The 19874-nt window shown below is 45.7% G+C and overlaps 1 protein-coding gene across 1 annotated transcript; it reads left to right on the top strand.

Annotated features, from left to right (window-relative positions):
* The first annotated feature begins 442 nt into the window (after positions 1-442).
* On the top strand, positions 443-19354 carry GAMT (guanidinoacetate N-methyltransferase). The gene is made up of 6 exons (XM_069739674.1): positions 443-681; positions 1540-1685; positions 5046-5109; positions 5177-5244; positions 18256-18366; positions 18991-19354. The coding sequence occupies exons 1-6, from the start codon at positions 510-512 to the stop codon at positions 19129-19131; spliced, it is 702 nt and encodes a 233-aa protein (XP_069595775.1). The 5' UTR covers positions 443-509; the 3' UTR covers positions 19132-19354.
* The last annotated feature ends 520 nt before the right edge of the window (positions 19355-19874 follow it).

The following is a 19874-nucleotide window of genomic DNA, read 5'->3' as shown; positions in this document are numbered from 1 at the left end:
CGTTTACAGTACAATGTAAACCTATGGGAAACTGAAAACGCTGTGCCCATGCTGCGGAAAAAAACGTGCGGAAACGCAGCAGATTACATTCCGCAGCACGTCAATTCTTTGTGCGGAAAAATCCGCAGTGGACCATTCTAGGTGTGCACATACCCTTATAAATCCCATTTGCTTTGCTGGAACTGAAAAACGCAGCGTCAAAAAAGTCATGGTGGGCAAACATTAGCATTCGGATCCTTTTTCTAAATGCCGATTTATCCCCGATCTTTGCTGTATTTTCCACCCTGCATATAGGTGATTGCCTACACTTAGCCATTTATTAACTGACACATTGCAGCAAACATCCTCCTCTGCTGCTCAGCCCAGAGTGAGTCCTGCTCTGCGCACTGACCACGCCCCCTCCGGCGGCCCCGCCCCGACATGCCTCGCGAAGCCCCGCCCCCACTGGATCGCTATATCTCAGGTCCCGGCCGGCGCTCGCCCTCTGTCAGTGTTCCCCGAGGGCAGCCATGGCTTCACAGAAAATCTTTGCAGAAGGGGAGAGCTGCAAGTCGTCGTGGCACAGCGCGGACGCCGGCTACAATGAGACGGACACTCACCTGGAAATCATGGGCAAGCCGGTTATGGAGAGATGGGAGACCCCCTATATGCACAGCTTGGCTGGGGTGGCGGCCAGTAAAGGTATGGGGTACACCCTGCACCAGCCTGTGTGTGGGTGGGGGCAGTGTGGCTCAGAATAGCCCCACATGGTGACAGCTGGAGAGCAGGGAGGGGGTGGGGATTCTATCTAGGGCTCCTCACCCTACATTAATGTGCGCTGTCCCAGAATGTCACCGGACCCCAACTAACGTCCTCCTCTACTGACCCGCTGGGTTGCCCCCTTCCTCACAACTAATGAATGGCCACCTGACACCGCCAATCTTTCAGAAGTCAGTGGCCATATAGCCACTGTGTGCTGACTATATGTGTGCATTGGGTTAGTGCTGATTACTAGCCCTATAGGTATAAAGCCTGCCTTACCATGGAGGGTGGTACTCTTATTAATCTGCAGTCGCACCCCTGCTGCCACCGAGACCCCGTTTACCTACAATAGTGGCAGATGTTGTCTTCATAAGGGGGCACTGGGGTCTGGGTGCGTCCTCTCTCTCCTGTATATGGTACTTGCCTACAGACCCCATCTCCGTGCTCAGAGCCTGTGTACACGGAATCTGGCTCATGAGGCGCATCCCAATACACCTGTGTGACTGCCCACGCTTCTGTGTGGCCTATAGTTAGCCACCTCATAATGTAGGTCATGTCTTTACGCCATGCCCGGCTGTGGGACCAACCAGTGACTGTCCCTTTATGGCCCCCAGAGAACGCTGCTGCTGCTGATTCTCACTAGTGTTTATCGGCCCTGCGGTACCACAAATTGAAGCGTTACTGTTTAGGAATGTGTTGCCCAGATTCCCTTTAAACACTTCCGCGGGTCACCTCCCCATGTACAGGCAGTTTGCACGATTCGTGAATGTTGGGTGCTAACCACAGCCTTTCTTCCAGGTGGCCGCGTGTTGGAGCTCGGCTTTGGCATGGCCATAGCTGCTACTAAAGTGGAAGAGTATAATATAGAAGAGCACTGGATTGTGGAGTGTAACGATGGGGTATTCCAGCGACTACAGGAGTGGGCCAAAACACAACCCCATAAGGTGTGATGTATTGATGTATAGAGGTATCACGAAGTATAGCAAGCAGAACCTAATTGTGCCGCTATAGGAGCCTGTTCTGGTATATACTGATATACATATGTCTGCTCTGCTGTTACCTACCTAGAATAAATGGGAATTCCTTCACACTCTATAAGAAACAGGCACAGGCCATTTATTATGGGGTAATGAACCGTGCCGCTAAGATGGTCATATGCAGGGCCAAGATGAATATGGTCAGGGTCCTAAAAGTGTTAATGACTGGAGTATGTTAAAAATAAAGGTAAACTGCTGATTCACCCGATAGTTTGAAGCATAGTAAATTGCTGCTCTTCTGCTTTAGTTCTGGGGAGTTTTAAACATTCACGTGGCGGAATTGCTCCTTAGGATAGATCATCAATATCCGATCAGTGGGTGCGCAATCCACCACACCTGCCAATAAACTATCTTGAGCGGATGTGCTCAGTTGCAGTTCAATCAACTGCATGGTGGCCCTGGCCGGGTACTGTCCATCCAGTCAATTCAATAAAAAAGGTATTCTCTCCTGCACAAACACCTAAGTTCTTGGAATCTGTGAGGGTGCCAGTGCTTAGACCCCACTGTTCCTACAGTTGTCACCTAAACTGTAGATGGGTGATAAATGTTCATGGAGCTAATCCATTTTGAACCCCTTCCTCCCCACCCAATGAAGGTCATGATAGGCCTGTCGCATGCTCCATACAACATTCCAGGAGACTTGGTGTGACTGAAGTCACCCAGCACACGGGTGACATTGTTGTGCTGGCCATTTACATCAGGAACACTAAAGGTACCGTCAAACTCAGCGACGCTGCAGCGATATAGACAACGAGCCGATCGCTACAGCATCGCTGTTTAGGTCGCTGTAGAGACGTCAAACACGGCAACAGCAGAACGATGCAGGAGCGATCCAGTGACGTAACGGCAACTCACTTATCGTTCTCGCTGGTTGTTAGCTCCATGTAAAACATTGCTGGCATCGTTGCTTTTGATGTCAAACATGACGAATCACGACGACCAAATAAAGTTCTGGACTTCTAGCTCCGACCAGCGATGGCACAGCGGGATCCAGATCGCTGCTGCGTGTCAAACACAATGAGATCGCTATCCAGGATGCTGCAACGTCACGGATCGTTGTCGTTCTCGTTGTAAAGTTGCTGAGTGTGACGGTACCTTATTTAAAAATTTAAAAATCTGATTAAACTTTCACATGGGGAAGCTTGTGGGTTTTTTCTTCTGCTTTGTGGGCAGAGACTGGCAATTACTGCTCTTCCGTCCAATCAATTGCGCCTTTTTTAAAAAGATGTAAAATTTGGTGCAGCTCCAGTACTTTGTGTATTTTGAGTTTGCCATTTGGTGCAATTTTTGCGCTATTTAGCACAACGTGTGACTTTTGATGCCAATCTGCAAAAAAGTTCAAGACTGGAAACATTCTGACTGCCCAAATTCATGAATCACTTGTGCCATTTTGAAAAATTTATCACCAAAAAAAGGCAATGAATACCTCATGAAATACTAGAATTGTGTAAGGGTTAATCAGTTTATTGTCAGATGTGGTAATATATGATCCGGCCAAAAGAGGGCAGCGTCAAGAGGCTGTGTGGTGGAGCACAGGGATTTTTGGCGGTTGGGAGGAGTCGAAGGGGAGTCTGGGTAGAAGTGAAGCTGCACGGATCCTTGGAGAAAATCTGGACAAAGCGGTGTAACCATGGGACGTGTTGTTGGATTCCAACTCTGTGAAGACAACCAAGTACACAGAATCTTAGGCTAGGTCACGTAAGGACTTGGGGAAGCTCTGCGTTGGAGAGATCTGCATTCCCTAAGAGCTTCAAGACATTGTTTCTGATTATTTGGGACTTGGCCCAGCAAGGACACTTTTACTTCAGTTTCAGGGTGTACTGGTACTAACTTACATCTGATTGCTTAAGTACTGGCATAGCACTGTAGTTTTAATGACTTGTGCATAGAAAAAGTTAATCATGTATTTTGCTCGCATGTGTTAATTCTGTTACCTGTACCTGCGTACACTCTTAGACGGTATTACTTGGTGTAACTGCTGTCGTCATATTTGTTACTTATACACTCTTTACCTCCTGTCCTTTGTTTTTATAAACTGGTTAGTAAATATTTATATTATATAATCTAATCTTTGTGCGTGTCTAATTGTTCCTGTACCCCTAATCCTGTGGCCGTCCCTCATCAATGTTTCACTTGGTTAACAGTACCGTATCTTGCGGATTATTTGACACACTGGTTTATAATACCCCAAATTTTGGGGCAGAAAATAGGAAAAAAAATTTCAATTAACATCTTGTGTTATATTCCACTTTTGCAGTAGCTTACCAGGAAGGAGGGCAGCTGTGGAGCGGTGTCCCGGGTGGCATGGTTGATTCTGGCAGAGGCAGGAGATTTTGAGGGCTTCAGGCTGGTACGACGAGATGTTCAGCTCTGTGTGGGGCTCTGCTGACATTTTTTGAAAGCCGGGAGCCCAGCACTTTCCATACTCTTCTATTCTGTGGACCCTGGGGAAAATGGCCGCTGGAAGTGGCGCATGTGCAACTGAGATCCTGGATGCCGAGATCTCAATCTGCTCATGTGCCGCCTTCGGTGGCCATTTTCCTGGAGTCCACCGCATAGCATATGGAAAGTACAAGTCTCCGGGCTCTCACAAAATGTCGGCGGAGGCCCCGCAGCGCTGAACACCTCGCCTTACCAGCCTAGGGCCTTTAACAATCCATCGACTTCTGCTACTGGCAGCAACGACCCTGGGACCACACTCCACTGCAGCCACAGTTTGGATTGTTTCCCCCTAAACTTGGGGGAGAAAAAGTGCATGTTATAATCCAAAATACAGTAAATTATCTGCAGCTTATCACTCTGGCTTCAGGTCATTGCTGCTTCTATTTAATGTACTGCAGGATATCACTAGGTCAGAATATCTTGGTGCTGAAGTCATAACTTGAAGCATGCATATGGAAGACTGCAATGTACTGACGCTTGCAGGACTGGAGGGTCAATGTGCATGTGGAAATTGGGATCATGAGTACACATCTACATAGGACTGATAGCGTGTGTTTGTACAGCTTTTGCTCATTTCAAAGTGCAAAAGCCGAGGGTCTAAGGGGGCAGCAGGCAGTCATGGACAGCAAAGTGCGTGGTCATCATGTACAGAAGTATGGGTAGATAAATAAGGTGAGCATACACGGACATTGCAGATATTTTGGGCTTCACATTCCCTGAGGAAATGAGCTCTACTATTAAGATGGTTATGGGGTAGCATAGGTATTCTGTGATATTTTATTCAAGGACCGTAATAAAAATGTGTTTTTTTTATATTCTTGACAGATTGTACCACTGAAAGGGCTGTGGGAAGATGTGGTACCTACTCTACCAGATGGTCACTTTGATGGTAAGAATGTGTCCCCTATTTATTTCTGTCTCCATTTGGCTTATTCTTTAATGTGTTTTCTGTGTAGGCATTTTGTATGACACATATCCTTTGTCTGAGGAGACCTGGCATACACATCAGTTCAACTTTATCAAGGTAAGAGCAGATTTCCAGTGTTGGTGTCCTCACTACTAGATAGTATATTAAAGCCTGATTCATAGTCCTTTTCCATTGCATAATGATTTTGGCAGAATGAACTTTGCGCAAACAGAGTTGTCTTGTCTTGTTAAATGCGTAAAATTACTAAATGCTTTGCAAAAAAAAGTGCCTCCTAATAAAAATCCTCTCCATTCTCAAGAACAGATGGCTTTTTCATTCTGTAGCTTGTCATTATCCTGTGGCAACCCAAATGATGGTCCAACAAAGTGTAAACCTAGATGGGGTGCATGTTGTAGATGCTGAGTGACTGCCTTGAACTTGGAATAGATCACCAGCAAAGCCCAACATCACACAACAAAGATGTGGCTGTTGGTCCCCAAAAAGCTCACGTTTTTGCCTTGTTATATCACTGTACAGATTTCAACTGCTTTAATGTCCAGTCCTTGTGTTGCTCTGACAAAACATGAAGTTTACAGTAGTGGTTTCTTTGTGAGAATCAGGCCTTCTTATTTTTGAATCTGGATGTCTTTTGGTCATTCAGGGAATTCCTTCCATCAGCACAAGAAAAGACCATAAGCCGTACTGCAATGAGGATAACGGCTCACAAGTCCAGGCAATATGCCTCCACATGGCCCCCTACATACAATGAGCGCCCACATAGCACCGTACATACAGTATAAGCGTCCACACATAACCCCTACATACAGTATAAGCCCGCACATAGCTCTTTATATACAGTATGAGCCCCATATAGCCTCCAATATACAGTGAGCCCTTTATATAACCTCCTATAGTGTGAGCCCCTCTATATAGTATGGGCCTGAACATGGCCTCCTATATACAGTAAGGCTCCTATATTGCCTCCTCTATAGTGAGCCTCTATATACAGTATGAGTCCGCACATAGTCTCCTATATACATTACGAGCCCTCACATCCCATGCACATATTAATTAAAAAAAAAATAAAACCAGATATATTCACTTCTCTCCCATTCCCCTGGTGACCTGCTCTGGTCCCTGAGGCTCCATTTCTAGTCTGGCCAGCATGTACATACTAGTGCGATTGTCATCGCGCTGGCATGTCACAGCAGAGGCGGCGGGAGCTCCCCTGGAGGTGTGCTGCCATTCTGCAGCAGTGTGGCCCCAGGAAAGCTCCCTGCCAGGATCTTGGGTGGTAGCCCACATAGCCCTCATTATAATTTGCCTATGTCTGCATCATGTGAGTGCTATTATCTGAGATACTGTCAACTTGAGGTTTGAGGCTTATACCTATGAACTTGCCCAGTGCAGCAGAGGTAACTCTGTCTTCCTTTCCTGTGGTGGTCTTGGAGAACCGCTTTCATCATGACAGGCAATTGGTGGTTTTAATCATTACCCTTGAGCATACCTTCAAGGCTCTAGCATTTTTTTTTATATAGTTGGAATTGTGCTCAGCACCGTATGACAGTGTTACAATAGCAGCTGATGTTGCAAACCCATTTTGAAGGCCTGTAATTCCACAATTAAACTCTTGATGAAGCATACCTGTTCATTGGAAGTCATTCCAGGTGACTGATGCTGAATGAATGAATAAATAAATACCAAGGGTTTGTAAAGCTGTAATCAGAGTAAGGGCCCCTTTCCACTTGTGAGAAAAAAAGGTCCGATTTACGGACCGAAAAAACAGATGTAACGTATGCGAGTGTCATGCGATTTTTTTTATTTATTTATTTATTTATTTATTTTTATCGCAACATCCGTATGACATCCGTATTGCTGTCCGATTTTTACGCACGGGTTTCCTTTGAAAAGCTGGTAATTCAGCGCAGAGTACAGTAAAATCACACTGACAGGTTAGATTAGAGTAGATATATACACATAGAAAATATATATATATATATATATATATATATATATATATATATATATATATATATATATATATATATATTCTATGAGACACCTATATATATTTATATTTAATACAGCGCTAGATAGCTTAAAACCAGTAATTCAATTGCCGGCTTTTGCTATCTCCTTCACAAGCCCGACATGATATGAGACATGGTTTACATACAGTAAACCATCTCATATCCCCATTGTTTTTGCATATTCCACACTACTAATGTTAGTAGTGTGTATGTGCAAAATTTGGGCGCTCTAGCTATATTTAAGGGTTAAATCGCAGAAAAAATTAGCGTGGGCTCCCGCGCAATTTTCTCCGCCAGAATGGTAAAGCCAGTGACTGAGGGCAGATATTAAAGGGCCACTGTCACCCCCCTCCAGCCGTTATAAACTAAAAGAGCCACCTTGTGCAGCAGTAATGCTGCATTCTAACAAGGTGGCTCTTTTAGTTTTGTGTTCATGTATTACTAAAATAAAGCGCTTTGAAACTTTTCAAAAATACCTATCTTTGTCCACGGAGGCGGGTCTGAAGCCTCCTCTGTGAAGCGCCCAACTGCCGTCACTCATCTCTTCTGGGGCGATGGTCGCCGCCCCCTGCGCGCTGTTCTTCTTAAATCCGGCGCCTGCGCTGTGCGTGCCTTCCAGGGGCAGTCGTATTGAGAATTGGCAGTCATAGCTCAGATGCCAGGTTCCTGACTGCGCCTGTGCGGGCAGTGCGGCCACCCTGTTACTGAATCCCCGCCCCGCACTGTTATGCATTATGCACAGTGCAGGGCTGGGATTCCTTGGCATGCGCACTGCGCTTGTCAGATGCTCCCCCAGGTTCCCCACCTTCCAGCATCGGTCTGTGCAGGAATCCCATTCCAGTGTAGCGGTGGGATATGGGGTAATGAAGGGTTAATGTCACCTTGCTATTGTAAGGTGACATTAAGCCAGATTAATAATGGAGAGGCGTCAATTATGACACCTATCCATTATTAATCCAATTGTATGAAATGGTTAAAACACACACACATTATTACAAAGTCTTTTAATGAAATAAAGACACAGGTTGTTGTAATATTTTATTAGACTCTTAATCCACCTGGAGACCCTCGCTCTGTAACAAAGGAAAAATAAAAAAACAACAATATCCCATACCTTCCAATGATCTGTCACGTCCCACGCTGTAAATCCATCTGAAGGGGTTAAATAATTTCACACCCAGGAGCTCTGCTAATGCAGCTGTGCTCGTGGCTGTAAAACCCCAGCGAATGAATGGAATGTAGGTGAATGACCCTGTAGTTGCCTTCAGTTGTGGTGAGGCGCCCTCTGCTGGATGTCCTCATATGAACTTTTTGCTATGTTAACTAAATGCTAAAACTGACCTGCCATTTTGATTCTCCAGGTCATTACGGGCTCATAGACACCAAACTTGTCTAGGTTATGTTTTATCTAAGTGGTTAAACAAAATTCCAAACTTTGCTAAAAAAAAAAAAAATATTGCACAATTTTCCGATACCTGTAGCGTCTCCATTTTTTGTGATCTGGTGAGGGCTAATTTTTTGCGTGTGCGAGCTGACGTTTTTAATACCATTTTGGTGCATATACGTTCTTTTGATCACCCCTTATTGCATTTTAATGAAATTTGCCGCTAAGCAATCAGGTTAATATTTTTTATTTATTGATCGGGCGATTCTGAACGCAGCGATACCAAATGTGTAGGTTTGATTTTATTATTTTCTTTTTTTTTTTACTTCGAATGGGGTGAAAGTGGGGTGATTTAAAAAAATAATATATAATATAACGCTGGGAGCGTCACTCTGTCCGAAGCCTTTATAGACTGCGCTGGCGCAAGCGCCGGCGCAGTCTGGGCCACAGTGACGCTCCCGGGAGATCGCGGTATGCGTTCACACTGAACGCACACCGTGATCTCCAACAGAGAAGCAGGGACCGCCAGGAAGGTGAGTATCGGCCATATTCACCTGTCCTGCGTTCCACCGCTGAGCGCCGCCATCTTCCCGGTCTTCGGCCTGTGACCTTCAGTTCAGAGGGCGCGATGATGCGCTTAATGCGCGCCGGCGCTGCCCTCTGACTGAACAGTCACAGCCAGGAGACCGGGAAGATGGCGGCGCCCAGCGGTGGAACGCAGGACAGGTGAATATAGTAAGTGCTGGGGGGCCTGAGCTGGCGGCGATACCGGCACCTGACCCCCACAACACGCCGGTGTCCCCGCCTGCTCAGGCCCCCGGATGGGAACGCAGGATGGGTGCAGCACATGACAGGATGGAGACCATATACCAATATAAATGCTCGCCACCAGAGAGAGGGGATCCGCCCTTCAGGGACAGGAAACCTACAGGATAAAAGGGCGGTACCTCTCCCCTGCATCAGTTTGGTTTCCTGTCCCTGACGGGGAACCTTCTCGGACGGTACCTGTCATGACCGACCGGAACGAAAAGACTACCTGGTGAAGATCCGGAGCCGGCCAGTCCGGGTTCTGGCAGCGGGGAGGCCCCTGCCACGGCTGGTCCGGTATCTGAAGCCGCCACGACTTCGACCGAAGGGTCTGTAAGCGTGAGCGGGGGGAAGCGCCGCCGCCACTCCGGATAGGGGTTGGAGCGCTCCAGCACACTGCCGCAGGACGCCAGGGATTCCAAGATGGCGCCGCACTGGAAGTAGTGGAGGAATTTCTGGTTTGGGGGCAGTGAGGTGAATGACTACACCAAGATGGCGCTGCCCCGGAATCCTTCATTTCCGGGTCAACAGCTGCGTGCGCATGCGCAGTGACTGGAAAAGGAAAAAAAAAAAAAAAAAAAACGCTTCCTCCAAACAACGCAGCCACGAGGGGAGGGGTTAAGCGCCATCCTTAAAAGAAGGAGCGCTTAGCAGAACCCTTGCTGCATGCTGTTCCAAAGTCCATGGAAGACAGCGATCAGCAGCTCCAGCCACCGCCGCCGCCACCGCAGCAGCAGCGCCATCGTCCACGCCAGAAGACAGATGGCCAAGGGAAGAAAACTTCTGCAAGCAACCCGGAGTTCTCGATCCAGTAGCCATTCCACACAACGGAGTAAGGATTCCAGTGTGGTAAACCTGTGGCCGGCCACGGATCTTACGCCTCAGGATCCGACCCCTCCTCCAGAACCGGTACCTGTGGCTGCGTCAGATTGGTGAGTGATCTTCGTGAAAGCTCATTTTTTGTAATCTGGGTTCCCCTTCTCCCTTATCTTAGGCAAGGAAGAGAACGGGGAAGATGAAAAATAGGACCTGCCCCTTATGTGATAAAGCATTACCACAGTCCTGGGAGAAGAGATTATGTGACTCCTGTATTGAGCGAGTCCTCTGTGAGGAGACCCCGAACTTCGCCTCTGAGTTACGTTCTGTAATTAAAGCGGAGGTTGAGACTGTATTTAACTCCCTTAAAGGTGAAAGGAAATCTACTAAGAAATCAGTTCCTGATAGGAATTCCGACTCTTCCAGCTCCGAGAGTAAAAACTCGGATACGCAAGATTCATCCCTCTCCTCTTCACACAGTGAAAGTGGAAGTCGTCATTGCTTCCCCCTAGATGAGGTTGATGGCCTTGTAAAGGCTGTTAGATCAACGATGGGGGTGTTGGATCCTCGTCCTGATAAAACGGTGCAGGACATTATGTTTGGCGGGCTATCCCAAAAAAAGCGTAAAGTGTTTCCCCTTAATGAAAATATTCAAACATTAATTAAAAAGGAGTGGGAGAAACCTGAAAAGAAAAATGCATCGGTTCCCTCTATTAAAAGGAAATACCCCTTTGATGAAGAGGCTTCGGTCTCGTGGGATAAAGCCTCCAAACTAGACGTCGCGGTAGCTAAGGCCTCAAAAAAGTTCGCATTGCCATTCGAAGATATGGGAACCTTGAAAGATCCTCTTGACAAAAGAGCAGACCCTTTTCTTAAAGGGGCCTGGGAGTCAGCAGGAGGATGCTTAAGGCCAACTATAGCGGCGACCTGTACGTCACGTTCCTTAATGATTTGGGTTGATAACCTAGAGAAACAGCTTAGAGATGGGGTCCCTAGGGATAAAATTTTAGAGTCCATCCCTATGATTAGAGGAGCCGCGGCATTCTTGGTAGACTCATCGGCCGACTCCATTAAATTAACATCCAAATCTGCAGCTCTCTCAAATGCGGCACGTAGAACCTTATGGTTAAAGAGCTGGCCGGGGGATTTACAAACCAAACAAAAACTGTGCTCAATCCCCTGTGAAGGTAAATTTCTCTTTGGAGAGACTCTGGACGATATCCTGCAAAAAGCGGGTGATAAAAAGAAAGGGTTTCCCATCCTAGCCCCATCATATAATATAAACGGCCCTTTCGGAACAGAAAATTTTTTAGGAGACCACCGAGGGAGCAAAACCGATGGGATGACGGGCGAAGGAAAGACAGAGGTTTCCTCTTTGGTAACTCCCCTCGAGATAGAACCCCCCCCCCCCCCCAAGTGACGTCTTCCCCAGGGTGGGAGGGAGATTGTCTCAATTCCTCCCGGCCTGGGAGAAAATTTCGACCAGCCCTTGGATATTGAAATTAATAGGAGAAGGGCTTCGCATAGAATTTTTATCCCTACCCCCACGGAATTATGTGGTAACACCGCTGAGATCATCTCCTCATCAACAAGAAGCTCTAGAACTAGAAATCGTAAAACTAGTAAACAAGTCTGTCATCCAAGAAGTCCCCCCTCTAGAGAGAGGAAAGGGTTTCTACTCTCCATTGTTCCTGGTTCCCAAACCGGACGGAACCTTCCGAACTATAATAAACTTACGGAAGTTGAATACTTATGTAAAAAATCACCGATTCAAAATGGAGTCAAAGTCAACGGTAAAAAATCTGTTTCCCAACTGTTTTATGATAGTTCTAGATCTCAGCGACGCATATTATCACGTCCCCATTCACAAGACCTCTCAGAAATTCCTCAGACTGGCAGTAGTCATAAAAGGACAGACCAGGGAATACCAATACAGGGCTCTTCCCTTTGGCATATCAATTGCTCCCCGCATCTTCACGAAGTTGATAGCGGAGATGATGGCACATCTGAGAGAGGAAGACGTCTTGATTATTCCATATCTAAACGACTTTCTGATTGTGAGCAACTCGGCCGAACTCTGCCGTCAACAATGCGACAGAGTGATAGATACCTTAACAGAATTGGGCTGGCTGGTGAACCTCCAAAAATCAAAACTGGAACCAACCAAGGTTCAAGAATTCTTGGGTCTCACCTTGGACTCAAATTCTCAGGTCTGTTACCTACCAGACAAGAAGAAACAAAATATAATCCACTTAGTGTCAGAAGCGCGTGCAAACCCTACCATGACTCTAAGGAAGGCAATGTCATTACTGGGGTCCCTCTCGGCCTGTCTCCCAGCGGTTCAGTGGGCACAGCTCCACACGAGGACACTTCAGTGAGATATTTTAAGAAACCAAAAAATACTAGGGGGGCGGTTAGAAAGTCGAATGACTCTAAGTTTACCCACTATTCATTCCCTAGTCTGTTGGTTAGATCCCAGCAACTTATCAAAAGGGATTCCCTGGGTGATAGAGGCGTCTCAGATAGTCACCACAGACACAAGTCCCACAGGGTGGGGGGCTCACCTGGACAACAAAGTCGCTCAGGGGATATGGACATTTCAGGAGCTCAGATCTTCCTCAAATCAAAAAGAGCTGAGGGCAGTAAATCACGCACTACTGTACTTCTTAGATCAACTACAGGGCCATCATATCCGAATATTCTCGGACAACAAAGTAGTAGTAGCTTACTTAAACCACCAGGGGGGAACCAGGTCTCAATCATTAATGGAAACCACCTTCGAAATTTTCAGCCTGGTACAAAACAACTTCCTGTCCCTATCAGCCCTACACATAAAGGGGGTAGAAAACCAGAAAGCGGACTTCCTAAGTCGTACCCAATTAAAGCAGGGGGAGTGGTCTCTAAATCAGGACATATTCAACAGAATTACAGATCTATGGGGAACCCCTGTAATAGACCTCTTTGCAAATATGCACAACAAGAAAGTGGAAATTTTCTGTTGCCTAGATCCCAGGGGGAACCCTCAGGCCGTGGATGCGTTCACAATACCCTGGACACAGACCCTAGCGTATGCATTTCCCCCTACTATTCTCATTCCAGCAGTTCTGAGGAAGATCAGGCAGGACAAATCCAGACTCATCTTAATAGCTCCCTTCTGGCCCAAGAGAGCCTGGTTTTCGTGGCTGAGGATGCTATCGACCACCGATCCCTGGGTGCTTCCGGATCTTCCGGACCTCCTGTCTCAGGGACCGGTGTTCCACCCTCAGTCAGAGAACCTCCATCTGACAGCGTGGCATTTGAAAGGTCACTATTGAGGGAAAGAGGGTTTTCTGACAAACTGGTGTCCACACTAATGAAAAGTAGGAAACCTGTGACCACAAAAATATACGGTAAAACATGGAAAAAATTTCTGTCCTCCTCAGGGGTAAGATTGCAAGATGGAGTTCCAGTGTCTCAAATACTGGAATTCCTACAGAAGGGCTTAGACTTAGGTCTCTCAGTAAGTACCTTAAAGGTACAGATAGCAGCTCTAGGAGCATTATATTGTGAGAACATAGCGGCCAATCCTTGGGTTATACGGTTCATCAGAGCAGCCGCAAGATCTAAACCTGTATCTATAAGTAGATTGCCAACCTGGGATCTGAACTTGGTTTTGTCAGCCCTAACAGAATCCCCGTTTGAGCCTATAGAATCGGTACCCCTTAGGATTCTTTCTCTTAAAACGGCCCTCCTAATAGCCCTGACTTCGGCCCGTAGAATAAGTGACCTCCAAGCCCTGTCTGCAAACACTCCATTTACACAGATTCTGGATGATAAGGTTATACTTAAAACAGACCCTGCCTATCTACCAAAAGTTGCATCTACATTCCATAGATCTCAGGAAATAATCCTTCCTTCCTTCTGTCAAAACCCTAAAAATAAGAAGGAAGAGAAATTCCATACACTAGACGTTAAAAGGTGCCTGGTCCAATACATCAAAACCACCCAGCAGTATAGGAAGGAAGGGTCTCTTTTTATCTGCTTCCAGGGGCCCAGAAAAGGACTCAAAGCTTCTAAGGGCACTATAGCTCGATGGGTCACAGACGCAATAGCCTTGGCGTACTCATCCTCCGGGAACGCCGTTCCGCAAGGACTGAAGGCACATTCTACAAGAGCTATGGCGACCTCCTGGGCCGAAAGGTCAGAGGTACCATTAGTTCAGATTTGTAAGGCGGCCACCTGGTCTTCACCTTCAACCTTCTTCAGACACTACCGCTTAGACCTAGCCTCTTCGTCTGACCTAACCTTTGGGAGAAGGGTTCTGCAGGCTGTGGTCCCTCCCTAAGCAATGATCTCTGTAATTCTCTCTGGTAGTGCTGTCATGGGCGACTGAGAAAAGTGTAGTTACTCACCGATAACGGTGTTTCTCAGAGCCCATGACAGCACCTGCTTATTCCCCCCCTCATCACGTGTGCGGTGAGCACATTATTTGTGTGAAGTGGTTTTTCCATATAGACACGGTGTTCACTTGTTAAGCATTATGATTAAATTGCATATTTTTTAATGTTGTTGTGACTAACCTGGAGGACCTCTGATGCTCTGTAAACAAAACTGATGCAGGGGAGAGGTACCGCCCTTTTATCCTGTAGGTTTCCTGTCCCTGAAGGGCGGATCCCCTCTCTCTGGTAGTGCTGTCATGGGCTCTGAGAAACACCGTTATCGGTGAGTAACTACACTTTTCACTTTTGCCATGCTTCAATAGCCTCGATCGACTCTGCTACATAGAAACGATGCTCAGATCGCTCCTATGTAGTAGATTTACTGCATTGCTATGAGCGCCAACCACAGGGTGGCGCTCATAGCGATCCGGCATCAACAACCATAGAGGTCTCAAGGAGACCTCTGGTTGTTATGCTGACGCATCGCTGACCCCACATGACGTGACGGGGGTCAGCGTTGCGCTCATTTCCGGCCTGATGGCTGGAAGAGCTAGTTAAATGCTGCTGTCAGTTTGGCAGCGGCATTTAACTAGTTAATAGCGGCGGATGAATCGCGATTCCACCCACCGCTATTGCGGGCACATGTCAGCGGTTCAAAACAGCTGACATGTCCCAGGTTTGATGCGGGCTCACCGCTGGAGCCCGCATCAAAGCAGGGGATCTTACCTCTGCAGTACTAATACGACGGAGGTCAGTAAGGGGTTAAACACATGTGATAATTAGTTTTCCAGGTGATTCTAATTAAAGGAAAACTACTTAAGCACACTCCACATTATTAACCAGGCCACAGTTTTCAAGTAACATGGGAAAGAAAAAGGATCGCTCTGCTGCCAAAAAGCATCATATGGTGCAATGCCTTGGTCAAGGGATAGAAACATTAGATATTTCCTGAAAACTTAAGCGTGATCATCGTACTGTTAAGAGATTTGTGGCTGATTCTGAGCATAGACAGAGTTCGTGCTGATAAAGGCAGTATGAGGAAGGTTTCTGCCAGGCAAGTTCATTGGATTAAGAGAGCAGCTGATAAAAAGCCATTACAAACCAGCAAACAGATATTTGAAGCTGCTGGTGCCTCTGGAGTCTCTCGAACCTCCAGATGTAGGATCCTTCAAAGGCTTGCTGTGGTTCATAAACCTACTATTCGGCCACCCCTAAAAAGTGTTCACAAGCAGAAAGGGTTGCAGTGGGCCCAGACATACATGAAGACAAATTTGCAAACCGTCTTGTTTACTGATGAGTGTCGAGCAACCCTGGATGGTCCAGATGGATGGAGTAGTGGATGGTTGGTGGATGGCCACCATGACTCAACAAGGCTGCGACGTCAGCAAGGAGGTGGAGTCATGTTTTGGGCTGGAATCATGGGGAAACAGCTAGTAGGGCCCTTTAAGGTTCCTGAAGGTGTGAAAATGACCTCTGCAAACTAAAGAGTTTCTGACTGACCACTTTCTTCATGGTATAAAAAGCAGAAACGTGCCTTCAGGAGCAAAATCATCTTCATGCATGACAATGCACCATCTCATGCTGCAAAGAATGATGTAATGCTGTAGATAAGCCCCTGATGTATCCTGAAAGATGAGAAAAAGAGGTTAGATTATACTCACCCAGGGGCGTTCCCGCTGTGGTCCGGGTCAGACGGGCATCGCGGTCCGGGGCCTCCCATCTTCTTATGATGATATCCTCTTTTTGTGTTCCCGCTGCAGTCCGGGTCCGATGGGCATCACGGTCTGGGGCCTTCCATCTTCTTATGATGACGTCCTCTTCTTGTCTTCACGCTGCGGCTCCGGCGCAGGGGTACTTTGTCTGCCATGTTGAGGGCAGAGCAAAGTACTGCAGTGCGAAGGTGTCGGGAAAGGTCAGAGAGGCCCGGCGCCTGCGTACTGCAGTACTTTGCTCTGCCCTCAAGAGGGCAGACAAAGTACGCCTGCGCCGGAGCCGTAACGTGAAGACAAGAGGACGTCATCATAAGAAGATGGGAGGCCTCGGACCGTGACGCCCATCGGATCGGACTGCCCACCCAGGTGAGCATAATCTAACCTCTTTTTCTCATCTTTCAGGATACATCGAGGGCTTATCTACAGCATTCCATAATGCTGTAGATAAGCCCCTGATGCCAGTGGGTTTAGCTCATCTTCGATTTTGGGGGTGACAGGTTCCCTTTAAACCATATCAAATGTTTAGAGATTCTACTGTGCATAATAATGTGGAGCAGTGCATTTTGAGTTTTTATTCATTTTGGAGATTATACTGTTATCATTGGGAGGTTTCTTCAATAACATTCGATGTATACTCTAAGGGGTGATGACTTTTATTAGACTGACTGTCATTTGCCCCGAACATTTAGGAAAATCCGAGAAAAATATAATTTGCTTAATAATTTGGAACATGGTGTACAATGTCTCTTCATAGCGTCACACTGTGTGTGAACTTACTCTATTATGGTAAGTATGTTGTCTTTTCAAGAACACTTCAAGAGAGGTGGGTGGTGTATCTACTAAAATGGACATGGGAGATAACCGGTCAGTTTTTTTAAATGATTGGGTAAAAGGAGATTCATTTATTTTTAGGGAGTCTGCCACCTTGGTAAGTTTCCTGTTTTCTCCCTCCTGGAACCAGAGCGGGCCACTCAATGATCTGCCCCAGCAGCTATGACTGCACTACTGAACTAAACACGGGCAGGGAAACTGCTTCTAAAAGACATTTAATAAATTTGTGGTCTGCGGTCATAAATCAACCGAGGGGAAATTAAAAGGAACCAGTCAGGTCCCAGCATCACCAGAAGTTGTATGCATATGTAAATACCCTGCCTAACAGTCCCGGCACTAGATTAAACACATACAGATCTTTGTAAATGAACCCTTTGACTAGTCAAGGGGGCTTTGGTGTCGGCACCCTAAGATGTTATGCAACTGTGGGCGTGATAGCGTGGTTTACCAGCGCCCATGAAAGTATAGTGCAGTGTTCCCCAACTCTGGTCCTCAAGAGCCACCAACAGGTCATGTTTTGAGGATTTCCTTAGTATTGCACAGGCTATTGAATGCTTGCCTGTGCAGGTGAAGCAATTATTACCTGTGCAATACTAAGGAAATCCTGAAAACCTGACCAGTTGGCGGCTCTTGAGAACCGGAGTTGGGGACCACTGGTATAGTGCAAGTGATGACACAGGCACTTGTAAGTTATCACTCCCACAGAGGCATGGTGATATCAAAATGGGACGACTAGTCTGGAGAAACTAATGGCCAATTGACTAGTCAAATCCCTCATTTACATATAAACCAACTTTAGGAATATTTTTCTTAAAGATCTGGTTGTATAATGTGATACAGGGACTGTTAGGCAGGGTGTTTAGCTATGTAGACACAGCTTCTGGTGGACCTGACTGGTTCCCTTAATTACAAACTCAATCTGACTTCTATAGCGGGCTGACCGATACATTTTCAGAAAACTCATTTTGTAGCCAGTATTAATGGAACATGGACTATAGAGGAAAAAAATCAACTTTTTTTTAATGAAAAATAAGACACACTTTTTTTTTGCTTTGCCACAAATTAATGTATTAAGAAATTAATTCAAAACCATAATAGGAATAAACTTTACAATGTATCTTTTTATACAGGCTCATGCTTACCGCCTATTGAAGCCTGGGGGTGTACTTACATACTGTAACCTGACATCTTGGGGAGAGTTTTTGAAGGCTAAATACAATGATATAGAAAAAATGTTTCAGGTAAGATGTGTAAGGATTTTCATATACAGTATGTCACATGCAGTATATTTCTCAATACTGTAACTTTTAGGCAGTGCAACCACCTTTAAAGTGAATCTGTCAGTAGGATCTTCTGTCCTAAGCCATCTAATATGGGCATGCAGGTCATGGGAAGCTGAATAAAATGATACCTTGAGATCTGCATTCTCTAGTCTTATGAAAAAATGTGGGTTTCTCTGGAATATGGAAATGAGCTGTTCCAGGCTATGGGCCGGACATTGATCTGCAGGAGAACCTGCCTCCAGGGATTATAAATGACAGTGGGAGTTACCAGTGTAAGAAGTGTAGATCAAGAGAGCAGACTGTCTGTCATTACATGTCTCTGATTTGTAATGCCCCCCTCATTGTAAAATAGGTTTGTCTTGCCCATAAATCTAACATTTACATGTTCCAGCGATTTTCTTAAGACCTTGATATCTGTAATCAGATATCCTTTCATTCAATTTTCTATGACTTACATGCCCATAGACTGCTTTGGTGGGTGTAGAAAGTGGTTCAAATAGATCAGATTAGTGTGTTTTGTTTCTTTTTTTCTTGTAATATATAAATATCATGCTGTTTTCTTTGTTGTTTTTATTTCTTTAGGAGACTCAGGTACCTCGGCTATTAGAGGCTGGATTCAAACAGGACAACATTAGAACAACTGTGATGGATCTTATCCCTCCTGAGGAGTGCAGATACTACTCCTTTCCCAAAATGATCACTCCCACAATTATTAAGGCTTAAGTAGCACAAGGATTTGTCATGTGCAGTAGAAAACAAAGCTGTCTTCCTTCCCACACTATGTAATAAGCTGTACTTGGGCCATAACAATATGGAGCCCTAGCTCTCTTTGAGGAGGTTCTCCTGTGTTTGCGGTGGCACATAGTTCTTAACTGTGCAAACGTCCTCAACACTACTTGCAATGTGAAATATGTAAAATAACTGCTCAATAAATGTTTTTTTGACATGCTGGTGTTGGTTTTTTTTGTATAAAGTTCTCATTACAATGAACAAAGGGGGGAGAACTTTTTTTTTTTTTTCTGGCAAATGCCATTTGGATATAAACAATTATCAACTTACAATTACACTGCTATATGTGGCTAAACAATTGTCACCCTTAATCTGATGACTGGATTCTTCTTTGATGTGGCAGTTACGTTAGGTGGCATGGATGACATTGCTATATGTAATTTTTTTTTCCAGATTTGCATTTGGTCTGGAGTGCTAGTGACGTTTTGGAATGTTTTGTAAAAACAATTTGCAGCAGTAAATTGTATCTAACACGTGTATTACACTGCATATCTCCTCAGAGGGACATTAATTATTGCTCATGTTACATTTATAGAATTCTAGCAGTGGGAGGTCTGCTGCAGTGGGGGAAACAAGTATTTGATCCCTTACTGATTTTGTAAGTTTTCCCACTGACAAACACATGAACAGTCTATAATTTTAAGGGTAGGTTAATTTTAACATTAAGAGATAGAATA

Source organism: Ranitomeya imitator, chromosome 1 (assembly GCF_032444005.1).
Source record: "Ranitomeya imitator isolate aRanImi1 chromosome 1, aRanImi1.pri, whole genome shotgun sequence".
NCBI lineage: Eukaryota > Metazoa > Chordata > Amphibia > Anura > Dendrobatidae > Ranitomeya > Ranitomeya imitator.
This window is presented reverse-complemented; position numbering and strand designations above follow the sequence as displayed.